Source organism: Culicoides brevitarsis, chromosome 2, assembly GCF_036172545.1.
Source record: "Culicoides brevitarsis isolate CSIRO-B50_1 chromosome 2, AGI_CSIRO_Cbre_v1, whole genome shotgun sequence".
NCBI lineage: Eukaryota > Metazoa > Arthropoda > Insecta > Diptera > Ceratopogonidae > Culicoides > Culicoides brevitarsis.
Window position 1 is genome coordinate 20,690,194 of NC_087086.1, and position 27,013 is coordinate 20,717,206.

At 29.7% G+C, this 27,013-nt stretch overlaps 1 protein-coding gene across 1 annotated transcript in view; it reads left to right on the plus strand.

The window, feature by feature from the left end:
- LOC134832701 (uncharacterized) overlaps window positions 1-27,013 on the plus strand; it is a 74,173-nt gene that overhangs the window by 33,083 nt on the left and 14,077 nt on the right. The window contains exons 5-9 of the mRNA XM_063846817.1: window positions 19,206-19,380; window positions 20,510-20,748; window positions 21,605-21,768; window positions 21,827-21,963; window positions 24,643-24,663. Of these exons, the coding sequence (XP_063702887.1) occupies window positions 19,206-19,380; window positions 20,510-20,748; window positions 21,605-21,768; window positions 21,827-21,963; window positions 24,643-24,663 (736 nt within the window). The remainder of the gene's footprint in view (window positions 1-19,205; window positions 19,381-20,509; window positions 20,749-21,604; window positions 21,769-21,826; window positions 21,964-24,642; window positions 24,664-27,013) is intronic.

Sequence of the window (27,013 nt, forward strand, 5' to 3'; positions counted from 1 at the left end):
AAATGCGTGTCCGTAAATAAATTTTCACAGGAAGAATAATCGCTTCTACTTGCCTCTGGCATGGCATCATCATCGTCCGACACACGTCGATTTTTTATCCGAATCATTGTTGAATACCGCTCAAATATGATGCGATTGTGTGATGTTTGGTAATTTAGCGCAAAAAGGTTTTCTTTTTCCAATATTAATGATGATTCGGGGAAACAAGAGATAAACCGTATATGAAGCGTTTCAGGTAACGTGTGGTTTGCAGTGAGAAAAATTGATGAAATTATGAAGCACTGATTATCAACACACAAAATTAAGTTGCGAAATATTAGAATATCAAGCTGATTGACACAGAGGCGTGTCAATTAGTTTTTGCTTTTCTGAAGCAATAATGCGAACGTTTTATGGCAAAAAGTGGCCAATTTGAGACAACAAACAATCCTTGTGAAATCAAAGCTCTTAAGTTTTCGATTATAGCCATTAAAAAATTCTATAAGGCGACCCAAAAGTCAAAATTTTGGTAAAACTTTTAAATTTTAGTTTCATTAGGATTATTTTGTCTCAAGTAGATCACTTTTTTTCCATGAATTTTTTTCCAATTTTATTAAAAGAAAAGTCAGAAATTTGGATTTCAACATCTCACGCCACTGAATCCATTCTCATAACAATTAATAATGGTCGAATTTCTATTGGTGAAGCATATGTCAAAATTTCTCTCGCACAAGGCCAAAAGCATCCCATAATTTTGGGATCGAGTTTAATCACCCCTTCCTGCATTTGGATTTATTGATCAAACTCCATAGATGACGTTTATCGAAGTAAATTAATTTTTAGCAGAATAAAAGGAACAAAAGAAACAATAAATAAAAATCCATTAAGTTCCATAATGGATTTACGGATCCCTTTTTAGCACGATAGATACACAGAGACCAAACAACAGATAAACTAGCGCATTCAATATATATTGATTATTATGATGAGCCTTAAGTATTGAAAGACAAACAAATAACAAAATAATTATTATTCATTTATTTTACGAGAATTCACGTCAATCTACTGTTGTTGCCAACGTAATAATGACTACAATTACCGAGAACATCAAAACTCTGCAGTCATGACAGAAGAAAAAATTGTTCAAGAAATTATGTAATGTACGCGAAAGGAACACCTTCTGCAAAAAGTCATCAGAGGCGAAAGATACGGACAAAATTCAAAAGATAAATAAATTATGTAAGAATAATCTAGTTAGATAAAGTCCTGCTTTTCTCAATTACGAGAAAAAACGTCTTTTACAAGATTATTTCGTGTCTTTTGGGGGACAAAAAATTATTTTTCTGTTTGTTTTTTCATGTAGAATGAGAGATTTCAAGTTTTTAGGGGACACTTTTTTTATTTGATTTAACTAGAAACGCCGTCGTGCATACCGGTAAAAAAGATAAATACAAGTTAAAATTATTTAATGAGGTTTATAAAAGTCCTTCTTTCTCTGTTTTTGACGTGGAAAATGAAATTTTGCTATACTTCACGTGCGAATAAATTATTGCGCCTCAATGCACATCACACGCAAAACTTGTATTAGTAGCTTTTCATTGATTTTATCAAAAAAAAAAACTGAACGCACTAATAATCGTGAACTCGCCAAATTGAAATGCCGTGCCACTAGTGAACGAAAAATAGTTCGGTAATTTATTATTTTACCCCATTAAGTACATTATTGTCTCTCGTTTTAATAACATGGAAGGAAATTTCTCTCTGAGCTACATTTTTGTTGATTTCCCTTTGTTTCAGTTCTTCGGCATGTTCGGTTCGTGCATATCGTAATGACCGACTTCAGGTCAAAAATTAAACCTTTGTCAAGCTAATTATGGTTGAGGTGGGTGTAGTACATTGATTTGTTACTACTTACCTTAGTTGGTTAGTTAAATATATTTATTGTTATCGGTTTGCCGGTGATTCCGATGGGAAATGAGTGACCAGTGAGTACGATTGTTTATTTTTTTTCGCCTTCGGTATTTATTTACATGAATTATTTTCTCTTTATCGATTTTCATTGTTGTTGTGTTTTTTTTTCGTGTGAATGACGTTGTCACCTTGCGCTATTTTTAAATCTGATCTAAGGGGGACATATCACTTACTAACCAGTGCAAAGGATCCTGCGGATTTAAAAGTGTTTAAATTAACCCCTGAAGGGAATTTAATCTTTTGTTTTGAAAAAGTGGTTAAAATAATCCCATAAGAGGTTAATTTAGCTCCCTATTTCGCAAAAAGTGTTGATCCAATCCCTTTAGAGGTTAATATAAATCTCGATCATGAGATCATTTTTCGTCGTTTCTTGTTTCACAACTGATGATCTTCAGCTTCACAACGGCATATTTCACTCATGTTGCCGCTGTTGACCACTGAATTTTAGAATTTTGAATGCCTCGTACATACCCTTGCTATCCAAAATTTGAACGCACGTTTAGCACAAAAACATTTAAAATAAGATTTAACGCAAGAGTTGCTTTTCAATCGCTTTACGTTTCGTAAATGTATTTGTAGACAATCTGAAGACAATTAATCCTTTTAATAAAAATCAAGACGCCATAGTGCTATAATAAAGTTTATTAATTTGTAATTATTCATCAAGTCAGTGTTCTTTCATTCAAAGACATAATTTCCTCAGGTATGGGCTATTTAACCTCGTGGAATCAATAACTCTTATATATTTATCACAATTTCCTCAATCAGTACCAACTGGTCCAGTTGCTGCTTCTCGTGATCGATACGTATTCGGGGGAATCAGACGAAAGAACAGAAACAACATGGAGAATCAACAGCGTGAGGTGCGAACATCTAACCTGCGTGCTGAAATCTATTGAAGTAGACTCTATCAAGTACCGTTACATTGATTTAGGACATAAGCTTGAACATGTATTTCTCTGTACTTACTCTGCCATTAACACTTATTATAAGAAAATCCGAAGATTGTAGGAGACGAGAAGATCTCACTTCTTCAAAGTCTATGACACTGAAGTTAACCTGTTCTTCCAATTGTAATCGCCCCGTAAAATTACCTAATATCAATTGTCTGAATTTTAATCAGGAGTAAAAAAACAAAGCGATTCATTACTTTTACAAGGGATTAAAATATCGTCTATAGAGATGAATTCAACTTCCTTATGGAATACATTTTTCAGTTTGTTAAAGATCGATTGCAAAAGAGTTTAAATTTTTCCTTAAGATGTTTAAAGGCACCCATTAAAATATTAAATTGACGCACTTTTAAGGGATAAGATTAACCTCTTTTCAATCCGTAGGGCTCCAAGTTTATTTTGTGTTACATCCTCTGTAATTTTTTTTTTCACGTGTGTGAAAGCAAATCGATCCATCATCATTACATAATTTTCTTTATTCATTTATTCACACAAAAAACGTAGACACATGTAAATCAAATGTATTGAGTGAACGCGAAAAGAAAATATTGTTGACTGTTATTTAATTTACTTTTGTTTATTTTTTTTCGTATTTGTATGTACCTTGCCAGGTATGGAGGATGTTAAGACAGGTTACGTCAACAAAGGTGTCGGCACGAGTAATAAAATTGACTGACTTCCCCGCATAAATCATCGCAAATGATCGCTCATTTCCTGTTTTGATTTGGTCTGATTGCAAATTGATTACTTTGATCTTATTTGTTTTTTAAGTGTTTCATCCTGTTTCCCAAATTTGTTCCATAAATATTTTTTATGTGAATAAATTTGAAAAAATGAAGAAATTTACAATAAAAAGGCAATAAAAAATCACTTTGAGCCTCTTGTAAAACGGCATTCGTCATATTGGAAAAAAACAAATAAAAACTGAATTTACTGATTTTTATGATTGCCCCAACCTTCAAGAGAGGCACAAAAAATTTCCTTGCATCGTTGACGTATTTGCTTGTAATATTTTACGGAAAAAAACTGCATAAAAAGAGAAACATGTTTGTTGTCGACACATTTGTTTGGATAGAAAATTGCATCTTCATCATCGACAACAACGTTCGTGCAACTTTTACATGATTTTCTCATTTATTTGTTTGCTTGCTTGGCTGCTAATGCTGCCAAGTAGATGCGGTCGGAAAATCTATTAAATCAAAAGAGAGCAATACATTTAGTTTGAATTAAAGTTTATTAAAAAATGAGAATCTTTGAACTTTTCGCTTTTAAACAGCTTTTAAATTTATCTCGATGTACGTCACTGCCTCGCAGATTTTTGAAACACAAATATTTTGTGTTGCATTGCAGGAACAATCTGTAAAATGCAAAACTTTTACCTTGCCCCACATAAAAAATACAAAAAAAAACAGCAAAGACATCAAAAATGCGCGCGAAATTGCAGGAGATTTGGAATGTAATCTCCTGTTGTATTTTCCAGCGTGTTGTAGCTGCCTCGAATATTTGTTGGCATGTCTTGAATATCATTAAGGCAGGGATTTAAATAAATTGTTTCGATGCTTCTCGTACCATTCAGTTTTTTCCCGAATAAAAATAAAAATTATTGGAGGATGGGTGTTTTTTTTGGCTGTATTGTAAGTGGACCACTACACTTTGATCAAACTTTGATCGATATTGCGAAACAGAAGATAAATCATGTTTCATAGTCATTGTTACCCACAAAGGTAAGAGTAAAAATATCATCATAATCAACAAAATCGACACATTTTTCATATTCACAAAAGAAGAGAGACCATTTAGAGTATTAGCAAAACCTTCTTCGTGCATATATATGACCGCAAAAACAAATACAAAAAGAGAAATAAACCCAGTGGAATTATATGGCCTTTTTTAAGGTCCCGAGGGTCTAAATTTGATCTAATGATCTATTTTTTTTTAAATTGGTCAATATAAGATTCGATCTTTTTTATTTAATCTTGCTATCAAAATTTTTAAAACCTATTTTTCTAATCTGCTCTAAAAATTGATATAAAATAAGATTAAATTGAAAAGTTGGATTTAATTTTAATTCAAATTAATTTTTAAATTAGATTAGAATAAAATAAGATTTAAAATTTTTGATTGATTTGAAGATCAAATCATTTTTGTATTTGTTGTTGATAAAATCAGATCAGTTTTATATAATCTAAATTATACAAGTCAACTTTATTTTAAAACCCCCAGAGCCTCAAAAAAGGCCAAACCGTCCCACTGGGAGACTTATTTCGTGCTAAAGATCTGTTAAACGATATTAGGTCGTTATCATGTACAACACAAATGTCAGGTAACATGATTTTCGTCTATTTTCTTTTATTTTGCTTTGTGGCTCTACCGTCGCACTCAGCAATAGTCATAAATATAATGGGCGAAATTACGCTAATAAATTTGTTAATTAACGGTCTTTTTCTCTGTGGTTAGATTTAATAGAAGGCACCCGAAGATAATTTTTGTTAATTTTGCAACATGTTTCGACATTGAGATCTTATTGAATTTTTTTTTTCGTCATCAAATGCGATTTTTGTATTAGGCAAACGCCAAGTGTAGCATGCTAGATATATAGACCAAAAGGTTAATCAAAGTGTGTGTTTGCGACTGTTTATAAGTTCAAGTTCAACTATTTTTCAATTAAATAATTTTGCAATGCGCATCTGCTCTTGAAAACTATTTTATTCATCATATAATTTTGTTGTTTTTCACTCTCTCTCGTGTGTGTTGTTATGAATGAGTTAGTGCTGCTGCTGCTGCTGTACACCGTTTGTATAATCTGGTTTTGAAGATTTTATTGGATTTTAAGATTTTATTTTTGATGAAATGTGTTGTGTGACGTGATGTTTTCTATCTGCACCGAGGGAAAAACATTATTTATGTCACAGTTTGTGTGATGCAAGCTTTCGTCAGTGCGAAATTTGCATCAGTAACCCATTAATAGTTTAACTATGAGAAAAATTTTGGGATACGAAACACTTTTATCATCTCTAAAGCATTAAAATACTTTCAATCTGATCCAATATCAATGTTTTAGGCAATTTTAAGCCTCTTACTTAAGTGTCTTATCTCTCTGTTCGTTCTCGAGAAATTCATAACATGATATTTTTAATTATAATCGAGATTTATATGAACAACTTAAAATCATATGACACCACATACAAACGCTTGATTGAATATTCCCATGTACGAAAGTGCCTTATAAAGCAACTTGTTTTGTTGCAAATCAATTTTCATTCCATTTGCTCATCTTTCACATATCACATGCTCGGTATGTGCACTCACATAAATCTTCTAAATATAGAATAAAATGCCATATTATACAAAAAATATAAAACTAGTTTAATGCTTTTTCTGCTCTTTTGACATACGATACACGACACACACACAATAGCAGACAATTTTTCATCATCTTACTTAATAAAAGTCTCTCTCTCGCTTTATGCAATTGTTGTCTAACAACATTAAATGATAAACCACTTAAAAAAGGTTAAAAGTTTCTTCTTCCAATTCAGCGGTAATTGAAATGTTTGTAATTTAATAATCAACTCAAGTCAAGCAGCGTTACTTGCTGTGAGAAGAGCAATAATCAGAACAAGTTTTTTTTGTTTGCAAAAAAATTGAACAAAATAAAATTTCTTTAAATAATGCATCATCCTTTTTATTGCTGATTAAAATCTCTTTTTTCAGTGTTTAAATTAAATTTGGACGGAGACACACTTGTTGATGAGTGTGTAAAGTACGGCATGCGATAAGAATGAGACTGTCTGTCGTTTAATTTAACTTGATAAAATTCAATCATCGTTGATGTGAGTTATTGTGTGTGCACGACAAATTTATATCATTGTTATGTCATACACACACAACTCTTTTGCGAGAAAGTCGCATCAAAAGCAGATGGTTATGGTCTTTTTGAACTTTTTCTTTGTCTTTTTGTTACATGTTCAACAAGGACACACTTGTGAAATAATTCTTTTTTTTTTCTTCTAAGGTCACTGCAAATTTAATTTAATTTTTTTGCTCCTTGCCCCGTTCTACAAGTAAAATGAGCGAAAAATAGTATTTTTTTCTTTTAATAATTTCTAAAAATTTGGACTTTTAATTATTTTTGAAAAATTTTTAAGTTTTTGTGTAGCTTTATTTTAATTTTTTTGTCAAAACTTACTAGAAAATTTTACCTTTTCTAATTTTTTTTACTTGAGCGAATAATTTTATTTGGTTTGGAAAAAAATTGGAGGAAGAAAAAATGGCATTTTTGATAAATAAACCTTGAAAAATATAGTTTTTATTGAAATAAAAATTAACGAACTAATTTAGAAGTCACTTTTTTTCTAAAAATTTTATTTAGGGAAAATTAATTTCGTTTTTTTTTCAATGTTGAAAATAATATTACTTAATCAAAATTAATTAAAATAAACAATATTTGTAAAAAACCATTAAAAAATTTATAAAAAAGATATTTCGAAAATAAACTTGGAGCAGCCTACATCTATATTTTTTTCAAAGTGGAAATTTGTTCGAAAGACTATAAATTTGCGACGCATGCAAGCTAGTAAGCAACGAAGAGCAAAGCCTAACCTGATGAAGATATATTTGCACTCAATTTGTAGGAAAATGTTACGAAAATCATCTTGTACATCTGTGTAAATATTTCCAAAGTATTTTATGCATGAATAAATCGAAAAGAAGAAGTGTTATGGGCACGTTTGCTCCGTATGTGCATGTCTGAGGTACAAAAAGCAATAACTTTTCTTTTTTAAAAGCAGCATGGTCGAAGATGAGAGAAGAACCTTTCTTTCTTATTATTTTTAATTCCCAACAGAGATTTGCTAAAAATACTCAAAAGTGATGTATAGCTCTTGATAGGGTTGAATTGAGTCGAACTCGTGTTGTGTGAGCTTTTTGTAAGAAATCTTCACAAAGGGAGAGAGAAGAGAGTGTGTGTGTAATATTATTACACTAAAAAACGGAATAGTAATAATATTTTCTTCCGAATTGCAGTGTTGATGATAAAGGTATTACCTAAATATTACCATTTTACATCCTCTTTTGAATACTTGCAAAAATAAACTCAAAGGCAGCTCAAGCATGCAAATAAGATAGATGGACAGATATTTCATGGGTGTCTTGAGGGAAGTTTCTTATTGTTTTTAATTTTTTAAATTTATTTTTAAGTATCCACTTTTGCAGTGGCCCTGTACCTCTTTTGAATAAAATATCGACATCTGGTCATTAATTTTAACAGAATTTTATTATGATTGAACTTTGACAAATTATTACAGCATGCTGTTAAATATTCAATAAATAAATATAAATCTTCTGGCACACAACATATTTTCCCCGCACAACAATTTATTTGGCAGGCTGCTGATTCGTGGGCAGCGCAACCGGAAATAACTCACACTCTGCATGCACAAAACTTGTGTTCTCGCAGGCGTTTTTATCTACTTGACACTCGCACGAACAGCGACAATTTCAAATAAATGACATAAAATAATAAATTTTCCTTGTAAACTACAATAATCGTTCAAAAGGGACACCAATTTATTGATATTCGTCCACTTTGAACATTTACCAAAAAAAAAAAAAAATTAAACAAGACAAGCAATGATTGTTATTGAAATTCTTCTATTTTTTTGGTATTTTGGATTTTTTTGGAAGTTCGCCAAAATATCGAAGAGTGAAACGGAAGTATTAGTCCGGTAAAATATAATTTTTATTGAAAAATAAAATTAATTTTGCTAGGGACATTGAACAAAATAGAAGCGTCGCGTCGACAAGAGTCCTGTTAAAAAATGCAATAAATGAACATTGCATGCCTAGAACTAATAATTTAATTGTGCTAATAGGGTAGCTGGTGTTGCATTCATTTGCTCAATTATTGCACACAAGCAAACACATTAAGCAGAGTCACACACACTTGAATAAAGGAGCATGTTATTGATTAAGTGCTAACAAGATGGATTTTATTTTTGTGTGGAAAAAAACTTAAGAGCTTTTATAAATATATTTGTAAAAACAGCAATTAAAGATATTGCGTTCCATTTCTCAAATATTTGAAGGATTTTATTTTTGATTTTTAATTGACTACGAGAATTTCTGAAAGTATAAAAAAAATGTGTCGCTGAATTCAAAAGTATTAAATTGATCTTTTTTCTATTTTCTGAAAATATAAAAAAATTGTATGAACTCATGCTGAATTCAAAAGTATTAAAACAAAAATGTCCAATTCAACGTTTTTTTTCATATTTTCAGGTGTTCAAAGAAAAACCTTAAACCATTTATTTATTACATATTTTATTGAAAAAAATTAGTCGAAAATTTTGAAAATGGTGAAAAATCAAATTTTGCAAACAGCCACAGGAGTCAAAAATTTTTTAATTTTTTCTATGAAATTTTTTTTTAAATGGAAATTTTTAATTTGAAACGAATTTTAAAATTTTTTAAAATTTTTTTAAACTTTGAGGTTATACAAATATTTCGTTCAAAGTTTTCGAGATGACCGAATTTTGAAAAAATATCAGGAATTCTAAGAGTAAAAACACGGAAAGGGATTTTTTTTTAAATTTGAAAAACTTGTTAAAAAAAAACAAAAAAAAAAATTTTTTTTTTTATTCAAGTTTGTTAAATTTTTATAATAAAAAAAGAAAGCAAATTAAAAAAAAACTAAAGCACGACAAAAAGTTATTTATTTTTTTTTTTTTTGTTAAATTTCTGACCGATTGAAATTTAATTTTTTTTTCGAAATTGTTCAAAAAAAATTTTTTCTCATGTTATATTTTTGTTTCCGAATTATGTTAATTTTTCAAAAAAAAATTTTTCGCAACAATTTTTAACAAAATTTGTATTTGAAATGAAATTCGGCGAAAAACTTTTTTTTTATTTTCAGACGAGCCTCTCGATTTCTCATAAAATATTAATTGATTTAATTAATTAATATTTTACATGAATTAATTACACTTTCTACGATCGATCAATCAAAATTCTTCAGAGACTTGTCCTGTTTTCATTCAATTATGCGACAGCTAGCGACTAATATTTTTATTTATTTAGCTATCAATCGACGATGTAAAAAGCGTAAGAGAGTGAGAGAGATAAAACGCTATTTTAATTAACATATCAATTTAACCATTGACAACGAACACGACAGGAATTATTCATGATCATGATGCGAAAATTATTGATTTGACCATAACAAAAACATATCTGATTACCCGTGACAAATAGGTTGCGCATATAAAAGTGTAGCATTGAGAGCTATGATATTTATTTGAATGATTTAACAATCATAACAATGATGATGACCGTTCATCAAATTTTAACGCACAAAAAAAAAAAGAATAAATTGTCATACTCGGAAAAATGTTATTTTATGACAGGTGGATGGGTAACAATAAAGAAAAATGAAATAAATTTGGCATGACAATAATAATCATGTTGAATATATTGATATGCAAATTTATTTTGATTAATTTAACAGTAATTCGTGCCTTATTCAATGTGGATCTATCGTGCCTTTGCACAATAAAAGAATTATCTATTCAAAGGCGGATTTTGTGTGGCAGTAGCGAGTATAATGAAGAGGAATTGAATGAAATGAATTAAATTATGTGTCGAGGCGATTATATAAGAAGTTCAAGTAAACTATCATTTTGCTACTGTCATCGTTTTTTACCTGTCTACCTCCTTCTTTCTCCTCATTTCACGAAAAATAATGAGAAAAACTATTTTAAAATTCTGCTGCAGAGCCAAAAAAATATAAAAACTTAAAAAAATAAGTAAAGAACGATGTCAAAGAAAGACCATTTATCATGAAAAATGAAAGATGATTGTTTGTGAGATAAGATGTTGCAGTAATTTTTTCATCCTTCAGAACACAGTATTGTTCTTAAAAGTGGCTTGATTTTTTTCCTGCATTTTACAATTTTTTTTTATAAAATTGGTTACCACTTGACTTTTATTTTTTTTTTCTTTTAATTCAAAAAATGGAGTTTCTCCTAAGAAAAAGAAACTTTATAAAAAAATCTTTTGTTAGCGACAATTTTCTTACTGTGATGCTTTCAAGTATCATTAAAAAGTTTCTTTTTAACATTTAATTGATAAATCACTCTTGTATAAGAGTTTTATCTAACTTTTTTTTGTATCTTTTTTCACACATTTATCAATTTTTCTCTTGTGACGTTGACTTTGACCTGGATTTTATTCGACCCAAATCGATCCAAAATCATTTTAAACCAATATTTATGCGTTCAACATGAATCTTGTATTTAATTAGTTTAATTGAAAATGTATTTTTGTTGTTGGACCTAAAGTAATTTATTTTGCTTGTATAATTTTTGCAATGACATTCTATCGGAAAGAGAGTCGAGATAGGGTTGAAATTTGCACGAAAAAAAAATTCCACATTAAATATGTATAATGAGTCTACCTGCTTTAGATTCTGTGGTTGTTTCTCCGGTGATGAATGAGATTCTTTTCTTTTTTTAGTTAGGCACGTGCAAAAAAAATAGAAAGAGTCGCACTTGAGACGTAGGTAGTTTTGCCACTTAATGATCAAAGTTATCATGGCCTCAGCATGAAAAGGATAAAACTGTGATAATTTACTCTGATTTTAGTATTAAAGAGACGAGACACTTGCTCAAGTTTTTCTATAGTGGGTTAAACGACAAACGCAGAAAAGAGTAGATAAAGTTTTCTTTACATCTTTTATGACTTAATATAAAAAAAAGTATGAAAGGAAATAATTATTTCATGTGTACGAACAAGTGGGCAGGCATTGGTGGCGCAATTTCATATCATATTTCATGTCTTCTTTCGCATACATATCGACTGTGTCTTTTTTTGCGCTATAAAAAGCTGGCAAAACGACAGACAGCAAATAGCAACAAATAAAAGAACGATCTGTTGAGTCGTCGTCCTCGCTGTCATTATACAGAAGTGGAGTGTTTTGCTCGTGGAATTTATTATTATTATATAATAATTTTATAACATTCACGAGACATAAGAGGAACTTTTTTCTTATCTCCCCGGTGCGTGTAAAATATGTTATTAGCCCACGTTTTATAATAAAAACGTAATTAGCTATGTGAGTTAGTAGATAAGTTCTCAAAATGTCCGTCCACCGCACCTAGCTAATTAGAATTTCAATTATTCGTTCTCAAGCGATATTTTAAAACTAAAAAAAAATCGGTGATGGTCACAATAATTTTTTTTCCAAAAGAAAAGAAAAGAAAATTCACACAAAATAAGGGTTAAATTACATTATTTATATACTTTGGAAAACAAGCACCTAACGAACCGTAAAAAAACATTAAAGGACGAAGAATTCTCGACACATTTCTCTCAGTCAAATGTCTACATTAGAAATAAATTTCACAGCAATATCTTCTTATTACAAGCCAATAACCAGTCTGATCAAGTTAAAAAAGGGTCAAATTTACTAGAATAATAGTCAAATATCAATATTTTATTTTGGGTAACCGAATTTCCTTTTTTCAGTTCGTTTTAGCAAAAATGTTTGAAAAAGGATATTTTGATTGATTTTCAGCAGTCCATCCGAGGAAGATTGAAAAGTTATGATTCAGAGAAATGTTTATACAGAATTTTAATTTAGAAAAAAAATGTTAGAAAATAATTATGAGTTTTAAATTCTATTAAGTTGTTTGACTACACACATTTCATAATATTATGAAGAAAAAAATTTTAGGAAAAATGTTTTCCTAAAAATTTCTTATTTCTTAAAATTTTCTCAAATAAATTGTAAAAAAATTACCAAAAAAATTGTTTCTCTCGGATTTCAAATCAACAGTACCACTTTCATTGGAATTTCTTTAAATTATTCATATTTTTTTTACCAATTAATATTTAATTATTTTTCTTTACAAAAATAAACATTTTTGACTAAATATTTTAAAAGGTTAGAAAATTTGAATTTGATTAAAAAAATTAAAGTTACTTCAAAATATACCTACTGAAATTTTATTTTTTTTTTTAACTTTTTTTATTTACTAAAAAAATATAGACCTTAAGATTTTCGACTTCAAATTCTGCCAAATTCCTCGAAGTCTAAAATTCAATTGAAAAATTTTTGAAATCATTAAAAATACGCTCAACTAGCATGAATTCAAAAAATTTTTGATTCTTCGATTTGTTTATTTTTCCAATATTTTCCTGCATTTGAAGTTATCAATAATATTTCCATCACCATTTTGCGTTTCAATGGCAGTCCACTCACTTATTCACTAGCAAACAAATTAATCAAATAATTGTTCACAACTGCACGAGTACTACTTTTATGCATGCAATCCACCAAAATTACTTCATATACGGCAATTTATAAAATAATGGCACGGTTATTATTCATTAGATGTGTGTAATTTTGAATGATGATCTAGAACTCGTGTGGCTGTATGTTAATGAAAAGTAAATTAAATTGGTGCAATTATAAAATGACCCAATTTCAAAATGGCGACAGATGGCAAAATGTCTGGGATGTCCTGAAAATATGTTATTAACAACAACAACAACATCAGCGGCACAAGCAAAAAGTTTACCAATTACATTTCAAAAAAACAAGCACGCCTCATTGCACTGCAGACGATGACGCCTTAAGCCTCGCATTTATTTTAAAAAAATGTACATAATAAAATTCTGCAGCCTTTTATGCTTTAACCTTTAAAAATAATGTTTAACGAAAAGCTTCATAAACCCACATAATAACATCGAAATAGCGTCTGTCTTCAGCTTTCATTTTTCACTTCTCTCGATCTCGTTTCTTTTTTTTTATTTCTTATATTTCTAATGCGCTCCTCCGTTCAAAAGGAAGCGAAATAAAAAAGAACATTTGTGTGACTGCGAACATCTCCATATATCTGAACGCGAACAACAAGTCTGTATATTTATGGTCGAGGTCAGGTGACGCGCACACAAAAAAAAAACCTAGCGAAAAAAACAAGAGAAAAAATGAATGAAAAGAACTGAAACATGCAACTCTCTTACATAAACAATAGGAATGAGAATATTTTCATGTGAAACACACAAAAAAATCAAGCATCACTCGTCTTGCGCTAAAAGTACGAGCAACCAAAGTGCATTTCCAGCACAAAAGTAACGAAACCAAAAACGGAAAACTTTTTCATACCGCTGGAAACAATTTATACGGGAATGCACAGAAACTTATTCTTTGAAAAGCGAATGCAGTGTGGCGCCTCTAATTCTAGCAGAAAATTTCATTCTCTTACAACGAAGCAACTTTTGTATTTGAGTTGTTATTATTGCTATTTTCATGTTAGTTTCATGTGTTTCCTCGTTTCTTTTGTAGCAGCAACAATAATAATTGTGGTAAGCCATTTGCTTTTTTTCGTATCCGCTATTCTTCCTCATTCGGTGCAAATTTTGACGGTTTCGGTTTTTTTTATTGTGTTTCTTTCGAAAATCAAAACTTTTACTCTGATTAAAATGCAAAAAAAAAAAATGGATTATTTCTGAAACGACCTTGAACATCTGAAAATCCGATCTATCTAAAAATAACTTCTTGTAAAACATGGTAGTTTAATAGCTTCTTAATCACTACTCGTAACACCTTACCTCTCATTTCTCCGAAAAGTACAAAACTTTCAAAACATTGTAACAATATGACGCGCTCCGTTTTTATGCAAATCCAGCAATGTGAACCTGAATAAACATTTTATATCCATGGAAAATATTGATTTTCCCTTTTTCCAACTACTAACGCTCTTCTAACTAAAATTAGTTGGTGTACATGACGGAAAAGAGCCATATTGTTGACTCTCTCTTTCTCCAACTCGATCAAGTTATTCTTAGTCGTTGTCGTGACTCGACTTGACTTGACATGTACATGATAAATTCCTCCATCGTTTTTGCCGTTTTGGCATTCCTAGATGTTCGGAAACTATTTTTTTTTTGTGAACTCTTGAGGAAAAATTCAGGAAAACTAATGTAAAACTCTTGTGTAATGTCATCTAAAACTCTCGCATAACAAACAACAAGTTATTTACTTTAAAATTCTTCTTCTTTCTTCTTCGTGCTCCTGCAATATTTTTCAAGGTTCCATTTTTTGTGTAAATATTAACCTTAACAAACTGTAGGCATGAAGTTACTAGCTAGAATAATGTCTCTTGAAACTGAAAGGAAAGTTATGTGCACGTCAAGTCGATTAAGTGTATGATTATTATGAATGTTGGAATTACACATTTTTTTCCTGCATGTCGTGTGTTGCATGAAATAAAATAAAATAATACGAAGAAATGAAAGAAAAGTTTGTGTAAAATGTTTTTCATTCCATTAATGTCTTGACATCCTAAACGCACATGAGACACGATCTTTTGTGTTTGTTAATTGTAGCTTAAAATGTTTTCGTCTTCGGTGTCTTTTGGTGTTGACAAAAAGATTTGTCGTAACTCACTTTTTGAACCTTGTGAGAAGTTAATTCTTTTGAAGGATTCCGGAAAATTTTTTGATTCATGTTTGTTATTATATCTACGAGTTGAATGAAAGAATTTACCTCAGAGTAAAGGATTTTTGTTCAAAAATGAAATCCGTGAAAAATTTTATGACACAAAATGATTTTAAAAAACTGTTTAAATTTTTTGGAATTCAAAAAAAAAATTTGCAACTCTGAAAGTGGAGATTTCGTTTTGATTTATCAAACAAAAGCAATCTAAAGATCGTCGAAAATTAATTTATTGTTCCGAAAAATTTTCAAAAGCATAAAAAATTGATAAATTTTAAAAAAATTAAATTTTAAAAATCAAAAAAGTTAATTTCGAAAATTTTCTTCTAAATTTATTACTTTTGCATAAATATTTCTATTGAATTAAATTAATATAAATTTTATTGATTTGCCAAAAAAAAATATTTGTCCTTTCATAAATATTTTAAAAAATTAAAAATAAAATTTTAAATTTTTGGATAAATATTTTTAAAAGTTAAAAAATGTGGCTTGTCTCGATCTCGAGGATGTTTTGGCTTGCGAGACACATTTTTTATAGTATTCTCTGCGGTTAAATGTTTGTTAATTTGTCATAACTTTTTCTCGTAGAAACAACAAATCGATTTTCTCGACCTCCTAAAGAGCTGTCAGTCATTCATGATGTCATAATCTCCATGCTTTCCGTTTTCGTCTTTTGTCTTGCGTTTCTGATTGCATGTCAATTGGCAGAGTGTGTCAAGTAACACAAAAGAATTTTCAGTTGTAAAAAGAGCTTATGTCTGAATGACTAATAACTCCTTTTTTGCGTCTTTCTCCTCTTTCGTCACTGAACAATTGCAAAACACTTTAACCTGTTTCTACATTAATCCCTTTTTGATACCTTTTTCCGATGAACTTTCTCTTCGTATTTTTTTCTTGTTTCTGTCCCGCTTACATCGAAATTACACTTGTTGCTGTCGTGTCGTAGGTGGAGCAATCAACGAGCACAATGAATGCATTCCAATTCATTTTCCGTTTTTCCATGTGGCATCATCGTCATTGCCATACCACGAGAACGAGAAAAAACAAAACAGACACTGTAAAAGTGATGATGGATAGTTAACAAGCAGACAATTTAAGATTTTCTGCTGTGATAAGCGCGAAATGAGTGATGACTGTGAATTACAGCTGGCAGCGATATGTCAGAGGCTTGTTAGACATCAAAATTGTGTTGTTGCGCGCGTGCCTATTTAAAAATGTAAAAAAGTCCCGGAGGAACGTGTTGCATGCTTGCGATAACGTGGCATGATGGAAGGCTATTTATTTGTCGTCCGAGAGATTTTCGCATCAAAATTTTGTTTTTTTTTTTGCTTAAAAAGGCTTAAAGCTTTAAAGCAAGTTATTCAATGTTTGATTGCAATAAATTTGAATAAAAAGGGTTCAAGTGTAATTAGTCCCTGTCGTCGTTAGAGCTTTAATGATTACAATAATCGACATTAATCGATGGTACAGATGTTGTCTTTAGTACACAAAGAATGAAAAAATACAAGGAAGTCACGTGACGAAGACAAAAATTTTTTTTCGATTAGTGGATTTTAATTGGAAAAAGAATTAAATCGACTTTTTTAACTCAATTGAAAACCTTTAAAAAAGTTTTTAGTGGTTTATGTACAATGAAATCTCCCAAATTTCAAATTAATAATAAAATAATTTTTATATTCTTATATTTTATTTATATTTATATATTTTTTATATTTTTTTTATATTTTTATTTATTTAATAAATAAATATTCATGAAAATATCAATTTAAAAAAAAAATTAATTACCTAATGACCAGTTTTATTTTTCATGAATTCCCTCTGAATTCATCAAAATTTTGAGTGTTTTGCAGTTCAAGTTCTTTTTATTGACATTTAATATAATTTTAAAGTATTTTTTTTATCAAAATAAACTTAAATTTTTGGTTTAAAATTTTTATAACATTTTTTTTCCTTATGTAAAGGTAGAAGTAGTGGTTTTTTATTCTGTGTGTAATTTATTTAATCTTAAATTGTCATGTTTTTACGAAAATTTTCTTCAAACAAGTGGTATAGTCGCTTTAAACGATGGCTTTAGTTTTTCTTTTCTTTTTTCCTGAGCGGTAAAAGACAAAAATAATATTTGCATACAAAACGACAATAACATAATAATAATAATAACTATGCCAGAGTTGTTAAAGAAAACGTTACTTTTGTCTTCTCCTTTCCACTATACGAGTCTTGTTTTTATTAAATTATAAACATAAAAATTTTTGAATTATATTTTTCTCGGGCAAACAAACAAATGTGAACGACTGCTTTTATCGTCTTTTTATTAATAAAACTCAAATTTTGGAAAATTTTTATTAGACTTTACATGAGGTGGAATGGGGTTAAGTGCACATGCGAGTTATTTATTCAATTCTTTGAAGCAGTTTTAGTGCGTTTTAAGAATTTTTGTGTCACAACTTGAATAATTTCTTAATAAAAGTGTTGAATTACATTTTAATGTAAACATCAAAAAGGGCGCGTTAAGAGTTTAGTGACATCTGAGACCCATTTAACACTGAAATTCCATTGAACTGAGGATAATTTGTTGATTAAACAAAGCATGACAGGATTTTTGACAGAATTTCGTGCTCAACAAACATTTTCAATACGGCCAATTTGTCAAGATCAGGATAATTTTTGAGACAAACAAAGCACTGCGAGACAGAAAATGTCGAGATGAATGTCCCCCGAGGCAATACCCTTCACAACATAATTCTTCCTTAAATAAATATCACGATAGAAGTTGGCATCATCTTTACAAACAATGAATAATAAAAAACTCAAATTTGAAGACAAACAAAAGAGAGAGAAGAAAAAACCACAAGAATGAGAACGAGGACGGATAAGTCTCTTTCCTGTTGCTACCTTGTTGCTTTTTTTTATTTTATTTTCTTCTTTAGTCTATCTACCGTTATCCTTCCCGTCATAATAATAATAACAATCGTACACCGAGAAAAAAGAGAAAGACAGCAACAGAATCACAGATAAAAAAAGAATAATAATTTTATTTCATGTCGAGTGTGGTTCAAGCTCATTTGTTAACCAAAAAAATGTGAATGGAGGAAAATAAGACGGAACCTGAGAAGATGATGTAATCGTCGAAAATTACTATCATTACGGCATAATGTCAAGTAATATTTTATATGATTAAAGGATCGCCCTCTAAAAAAATTTAATTTTGTGACACGTGAGATGAATCAACCTTGAATTGACAGGTATGAAAGTGGTGTATGTAACGGTATGACAAAAATAAAAAAAAAATAATTATTATCGCATACTTTATTTATAGAAATGGAATATTATGACATTGGGAAGCCCCATCGCAATAAATAATGACAAATGCGATTCTTTTTTTAAACGACACAGTGCACTTTCATACCTGACCGGAGTCTCGTGTGTGACAAATTATTACCATATATTGAATGGGTTCAATTTTTTTTTCTCTGCAATATCATTTTATTTTTTTATCGAATCACGCAAAACAATTAAATTTTTCACAACAAAACTTCAAACAAAAGAATCGTTGGAGTAGAAAATTTAGACCGACTTTGTTGTAATTTCTGGTTCATTTTGTTTTGTGCTTTTATTTTTGCACGAACAATTTAGCCAGAATGTCACGGACAACAGAGCGCTCGATATCGTTAAGGTATGTCATTTTGATAAATAAAAAACAGTTAACGGGAGTAAAAAAATCCAAGAAAAAGCTTAATTTGGTGAAAATCCACTTATTTTCTTCTGTTTCATTAATTTCACGCTAATGATCTTGCTTTTTTTTGCAGACTCTTTAGTGCAGCCAGCTCGGATTCAATTAGGTTTCATTCGAATTTACTAAGCCGAAATGATAACGACCTAAGGATATCGCTAGATAACACATGTACTGATTCGTTAGTGACTGCATTAGATGATGAAGCACTGTTAATAAATGACTACATGAACGACATGTCGAAGTCAAAGGTAAGTTTTTTACCGAATATTTTTTTCCTTTTTATTTTTTTATCCGTAATATCGTCTAATGATGTCATAAAAATAAAAAAAAAACTTTCAAGAAATTATCCACACCCTTACTTTGAGTCACCTTTTTTCTCTTATAGATTATGTTTTAGTACAATGTAGTTCAAATTAAATTAAAGGCTTGTCTTTCTTCTGGTACAACGATTGCATAACGACGACCTTCTTACAAGTATTTTTTATTATCATTACCTCTTTTTTTATCGGTCATCGTTTGTGTGACAAAAGAAGAAAAGAGAATTTTCTTGTTAAATCTATAAATTTCCATTACAAGCTCAGTTATTTCAATTTATTTGTGTCAATCCTTGTAAATGCAACGATATAAATTTAAAGAAAGCGAAAGAAAGAAAAAACGAGAATTGAAAGTTTTCGTTGAAACGAATAGCAAAATCGCATTTTCTTTTCTATTCATATTTTTTAACGAGTTTGAACGAATTTAACGAGTTTTTTTTTCGATCTTCTATTTTCACAATTTTTAAGATTCTACGATTTTTTTCGAAATTTGTCACGAAATTTTCATTAAAAAAATTAATTAATTTTAATATCATAAAATTTTTAAAGATTTTTCTTGGTGTTTTCACCTTGGTTTTGTTATTTTTAACATTTTTTCGCGATTTTTATTGAATTTTGAAAATTTTTAAGTTTAAAATTTTAGTCGGGAAACTCATAATTTTTAATGTGTTTTGATCATCTTCGTGCTCATCAATTTTTCAATTTAAAATTTTTCATAAATAATCAAAAAACAAAGTTTGACTGCTAATATATGTATTCATAGCAAAGTTTGAATTAGCAAGTGGAAAAAACGCACATCATTACAGACAGACAGACAGACGAAATCACTAGCTAACCCGCATTTTTTTTAATATAAAACTTAAAATGTGGTAAAAAAGAAAATTCCATCTTGGTCATCGTGTACTTTAGTTAAAATGATACACATTGTACGTTAACCGGATAGAGAATCATAAAAGGGATAAGAATAGAAGAAAAAAAAATAATCGCTTAAATTGACGTTTAGATTGGTTCTATTAAAATCTATAGTGGTCTTAATAAAAAAAATGTTTTTTTCTTTCCGCAGGTCCATTTTGATGATGTCTCGTTATATGGGACCCCGAAAGAGGAACCATTGCCCAGCATACCAGCGGTGGCCGAGAAAACATCATCAAATTTCTTAAAAAATCAATTACAAGCATGGTTTCAGCCGACCGACAACCGGCTGGCCATGAAATTGTTCGGCAGCAAAAAGGCACTAGTTAAGGAAAGGATACGTCAAAAAACCTCCGGACATTGGGTCATACATCCGTGTAGTTCATTTCGGTAAGTGTCTCTTAATTTATCGCGCAATCATAAATATATATTTGTTATAATTTTATCGTGTATTGAATGCGTGTTAATTTACTTTTATTCGGTGCCATTTAAATTTTTGAAATAGTGTGCGACATATTTAATTAATTGTTTGCTAGTTTATTTGCGAGCTTTATTGTTACGTTATTATTATTGAATACATTAAAGTAATTATAATGATTGTGTTTGGTGTCGCATACGAATTGGGATGTACAAAAGACTCTCAATTACTACGTCGCGATAGTTTGATACATATTCCAATTTGCCATCGAAATTGCTGCAGTTTAATTAAACTCGGTTTGGCATTGCATATTGTGGGGTGTTCGCGTTGTTCCGAAATAAATAATGTACAAATCGTTATGAAACCACAATTTGACTACCCCTTTTATTGTTCGTGCCATTTTCATTTTGTTGTTGCATTTCCATTGTCACTGTCAAAAATATAAAATATATAAAATTAAAATTAATAAATTAAATCAATATTGATTGGTTTCATTCATAACGAACGGCAAAAAAAAATACGTAGGTCTTGTCAATATTTTCACTGACATTCACCTACAAACCGTTTCCTATATATATCGAGGCAACATCCGATGCCTGCAGCTCAGTGGACAGACAATGTCAAAATAAATAAATTTAAAACATAAATAATAAATAAATGAAACTGATACATTTCTTCGGAAACGAAATTTCATTCTTGGGAAAGTTTAATTCAATTTGGCCGATCAATTTTTAATCAAAATCAAATGAAACGGGAAATAAAAAAAAATAAATTTAACCTTGCTCATACAAATAATTTCGAAATATTAAAAAAAATATTTTTTTTCAGATTTTACTGGGACTTGTGTATGCTATTATTACTGGTGGCAAACTTAATTATTCTACCTGTAGCCATATCCTTTTTTAATGACGACCTTAGCACAAGGTGGATTGCCTTTAATTGTTTAAGTGATACGATATTCCTGGTTGACATAGTTGTAAATTTTAGAACTGGTGAGTTTTGATAATTTTTTTTTTTCATGCAGAAAATAATTTTTAATTTTATTTTTAGGTATTATGCAACAAGATAATGCTGAACAAGTGATATTAGATCCTAAATTAATAGCTAAGCACTATCTAAGAACCTGGTTTTTTCTTGATTTAATTTCGTCAATACCGTTGGATTATATCTTTTTAATTTTTAACCAGGTAAGTTGCATATTAACGAAAAGGCAGAAAAAATACATTTCTCTTAATATACAGATTTATATATAAATAGGTGTGTGTTCTTCCCCAAGAGTGTTTTTTTAGTGTATAAATTTTTTATAAAATCGAAGTTTTTGAAAAATTGATGTGGTGTTGTTGTTGTTGTACAAATCCAGAGCAGAGACCACTCACAAACATGTAGGATAAGAGAGAAATCTACGCAAAATAAATGAACTTGTTGTTTGTCAATGTTTATATTGGTCCAAATACGTATATTAGTCGACGTATTTGTTTATAGAATTTTCTGTGATATTGTTAATTAATGACACCTGTGTGTGTTATCGTGTCGGATAAACATGACAAATTGTCAAATTCGTAGCAAATTGTTTAATTTTCTTAGTTTTAGTTTTTTTTGTTGTTGTGCATGCATGACGATGTTCATTAGTGAGATTAATTATTTTTTTTAAATGTCGATCTTTTATTTTTTTGTTAAATTAATAATCTCATGCGATTATAAAATTTCTCGTGCTACTAATAACAATAACATGCCAAATAAAATTTTTACAACAGCATCCGAGAGAGATATGAGAAGGGAGGAGACCTTGACATGACATTTAAATTTCAAATTTGCACACAAAATGCAAGATAAGTGCTTCCATCCGAAAATTTTCCCTCCATCTAAATAAATGTTAATCTTTATTTAAATTTAAAATTTCATCCTCTCGTTCTCTTTTTGGCATACACAAAACACATACGTGACGAATCCGTGTGGAATATATAAAATAATATAATTTTTAAAACAAAGAACAAACACCATCATCGTATCCATATAAAAGACAAGACAAGACCCATTAGAAAATAAATGGAAATAAAATTGCAATCAAAAAGGTTTACAAATGGCTTTATAATATACTGCCAAAACACACACACACACGTCAGTAAATCCATTTTCATTATTCATGTGTGTCCGCCAACGATGATGATGAGACTGATGATAAAGTTGATGATGCTGCCAATGAGACTCATATATTTGTCCAACTTTATGCATTAATTTGCTCTCTGTTTTTCTCTCTTCCTTTTATGACCTGCGAGAAGATCATAACTGCATCCTAAATATGATGTACTCCAAAAAGTTACTGAACTATGAAATAAAATTTTATTTATTTTTTTTTTTCATTTTGCTAATTAAATAAAAAGATTAATTTAATTATTTTAAAGTTGACACCCAGTTTCAAAATTTTAAAATAAAATAACAAAAAGTTGAAATTTTAGTCATTTTTCTTTAATTGAAAAATTTTTCTACGAAAATTAATTTTATTTAAAAAAAAAAATTTAAAAAATACCACGAAAAAAATAATTTTTCAGAATCTTTTGACCCCTATAAAAATTCTGTTGTGACTAAAAGTAACGTAATTTGATTTAGTCATTAAATTCTGTTTTTTTTGTATGATTAAAAAATTTAAAACGATTTTTTAATTCATTTTAAAATTTTGTAGTCTTTTACGTTTTCCCGTAATGATAACTTTAACAATACGACAGTAACATCGTGTTTTGTAAAATAACATTAAATAAAGAAACAACTCAGGCAGGAAATGTACTGAGAAATGTTTTTATTACCAACCTCGACCATGACCAACAGTTAAAATCCGATATTCTCTCTGTTTCAATATTTTTTTCCAATAATTCCTGACTTTCTCCTGACAAAAAAAAATATCACAAAACCCATTAAAAATAGTGTCACGTAACTAAAAACTTTATACCTATATGGCCTAAAGTCATATTTGACACGTTGATAAAAATTTCACCTTCGTCCATCGTTATCGCCTTCCCCCATCGCGGACCAATGAAAGGAAAATGTGTCGATAAAATGTTATTGTTTACGCTTTAAACATAAATAAATCATTTTTTCCACATTATTATATTTATTTCAGTTTTTTTCCACATTGATGCCTTCTATTCATTGAATGTCTGCCACTTCAAAAACAAAAACAAACGTAAAGAAAAGCGCGAACACGTAAGAATACGCGATTTGTACACGAACAAGTAATACAATTGATTGATGGGTTTTGATGCCTGCTGGGTCCTTTTTTACGCCTGATTGATTTAAAGGTTCGCCAGTTTTCTTTTTTGTTCGATATAATAATGTTTACACGGCATGAATGAATAAAAAACAAGTACTACAACAAATTGAATTTATTGGATCATTTGAAACCCATTAGAGATAAATAATATGATTAAGTTACTGCCCATCGTGCACCACATGAGAGATAATCTCTCGTTAAAATGAGAAAAAATAATGAAAAAGTACTTTTTTAACAACTATCATCATTTTTATGATCTGCTGTGGGTGCGTCGTCATCATTAAAACTATTTTGTAACTCATATGCAAATAATAAAAACGGAAATTTCTCGCAGGACGATGACAATTTTGATATTTAGACATTCAACAAACTTTTCTAAACTTTTGCTTTTGTTTTTGTGTGGCAGATTCAAATAGTTTGCAAAACTAAAAATATTTTTGACCAATGTTCACCTCGATATTTTTTTATTGTTGTAAAAAATTGGTGCGAAAAATTTATCGACATTTGGAAATATTGAAAAGTTACAATTAAAAAAACTTACTTTAAATTTTTTATTTATTTTTGTTTTTTTTTTTATATTTTAACATTTTATTTTTTTCAGTATATTCAAGCCTATGCCTCGGTACGTCATTATTTTTTGATTTTTGCACTTTTTCAACACCAAATTATTTTTTTTATTATATTTTTGATTAAAATTTTTCGCTTGCATGAAATATCACCAAAAAATAGCTGCACAAAAAATATTCTTAGTAAAACTTTTTTCACCACTAACAATTAACTCCTTTGTGTTGTTGCATTTGAGTGGAATGATCCCTCCGGTGAAATGATAATTAAAGCACACAGACACAAACTGCACTATATTTTAATTAATTGTATGAAATATTATGAAAATAAACAAGGAAAAATTATTAAACCAGGAAAAAAGTTTCTGTGTGATCGTGTGATATTGAAAAAGAGGTCAATTTAAAGTTAAGTTTTGCTACAATGGCACAAAAGAAATAAAAGAAAGGAAAAAAAGAAGAGGCCCTGAAGAAATAAACGATGAAAGCGCAAAACAATACATAAAAAAGAGGATAAAGTTTTGTTTTCTTCTCAAATTACGCTAATAATAAGTTAATCATAGGACTCGCACTCATCTCACTTTTTTTTCTTCTTCAATTTCAACCATCTTGATTTTTCCTAAAATGTGAGAAAAAACCGTTTAAATAAATCACTAGAAGATTATCCTTAATACTTACAAAGAAAAAAAATACAAAAATTGAATTTATTTACGTTTTGTTTTTTTTTTTTGTTTTTCATTGTAAGTGGAATGAAGAAATTCAAAATAGTTCTGTGTTAAAAAATTAGGTCAGAATATTATTTAAATAAAAATTTAAAGGGGAATCAAATGTCAGTTCATTGTAAATAAAATAATTTAATAGAAGAGAAAGGACGATTTTTACAAAAAAAAAAATTTGCTTCTCTTAAATAATCCGTTCAACTTAATTACTCGTCCATAAATAATTTTCCTCCTTTTTGAGTAATTTATTACATTTGTCAGGCATTTATCTTTATTATTTCTCCGAGTTTTAATGGCTTATTTGTTCCTTTTCTGGGTCTAATAAAATTAAGTCTTTAAATCAACAGAGTTTCGCTTGTCACTTTGATTTACCATTTTATTCATTTTTTTTTTTATTTTCGACCTCACAAAGAAAATTTGTTTTGAAAATCAGATGGAAACCTGTTGAGCATCGCACGGAAAACTGACAATGACAAATAAATAAATAAACAACTAAAATTTTCGTAAAACAAGTTGAACATATTGAAAAAGGCAGATGGTTGATTATATTTGTCTATTCCACACCACCGCTGCCGCCGTCGTCGTCATTGTCAGTGTAAAGGTACCCGCTTCGCTATGTATTTATAATCATAGCTGAAAGCCACAATTTGTCACTCAATTAAATAAGTGAGATCGTAAACTACACAACTTGTTGAAGACTTGTTATTCTACAACTACTGAAAAAAAAACGTAAATTTTGAACGAGCAACATTGAAGACAATCACATGGCTGACAAAACAGAGACACACACTTTAAAAGTAATCCAATTAACACAATTAAGTTGTTCAACTACTTTTCCCTATTTAATGTTTATAACGAGCACAAGAGCAAATAAGTGAGTATAAGGAGTGAAAAGAGCCCCATTCAAGTTATTCAAAGATTGACAAAAGCCGTAAAGTACCTAGCTAGGTGTTGTTGGTAATTACGTCAAACAAGACTTTTATTTGCGGATGTTTTTATGTAATTTTTTTCTCCTTTTTTGAATGAGATGATGCTTTATTTGCCGGTGTAATCCTATTTAGACGGAAAAAAATTAATGAAGCGAATTAGCTCTGAGAGTTGCGGGAATAGCCAAAATTGTCACTAAAGCTTTGATGTCGATTTTGTTAAGAGTGGTTTAAACAAATTTTGTTAATTTTAATAAATTTGCCACAATTTAACGAAAAATTTTGAAAGCTTAAAATAATAAAAGCAAACTCCTTACTACCGAAAAAGAACGACTTGCAACAAAATCCAACAAACGTTCTTCCAAAATCAAGAAAACCTGCAATAGCACTTTCTAATGAACTAAAATCAACATATTTTGACCCCAACGACGAAAACATGAGCGGTGGAGAAAGTCTCCTCTTGAATATAAATTCAGATTGCGAACCACACATGGATGTGAATATAATTGTCGGTTCGACCAGTGGAACTATGCTGAAAGTCCTGCTTGCCATTGTAGAGCCGACATACAGACAACACAGCACATCATGTCGGAATATACCTTACTGAAATTCGACGGTGATATTAAAAACCTGGGCAATTTGAGTCCAGAAGGCTCACTCTAAATTTAAATTTTTCTTTTTAAATGAAGCAATTTATTACTCACCCGATAAATAAAAATGAACTATTTTGGGAAATTTTGTGAAGATCAATAAACTTTAGTAAAATT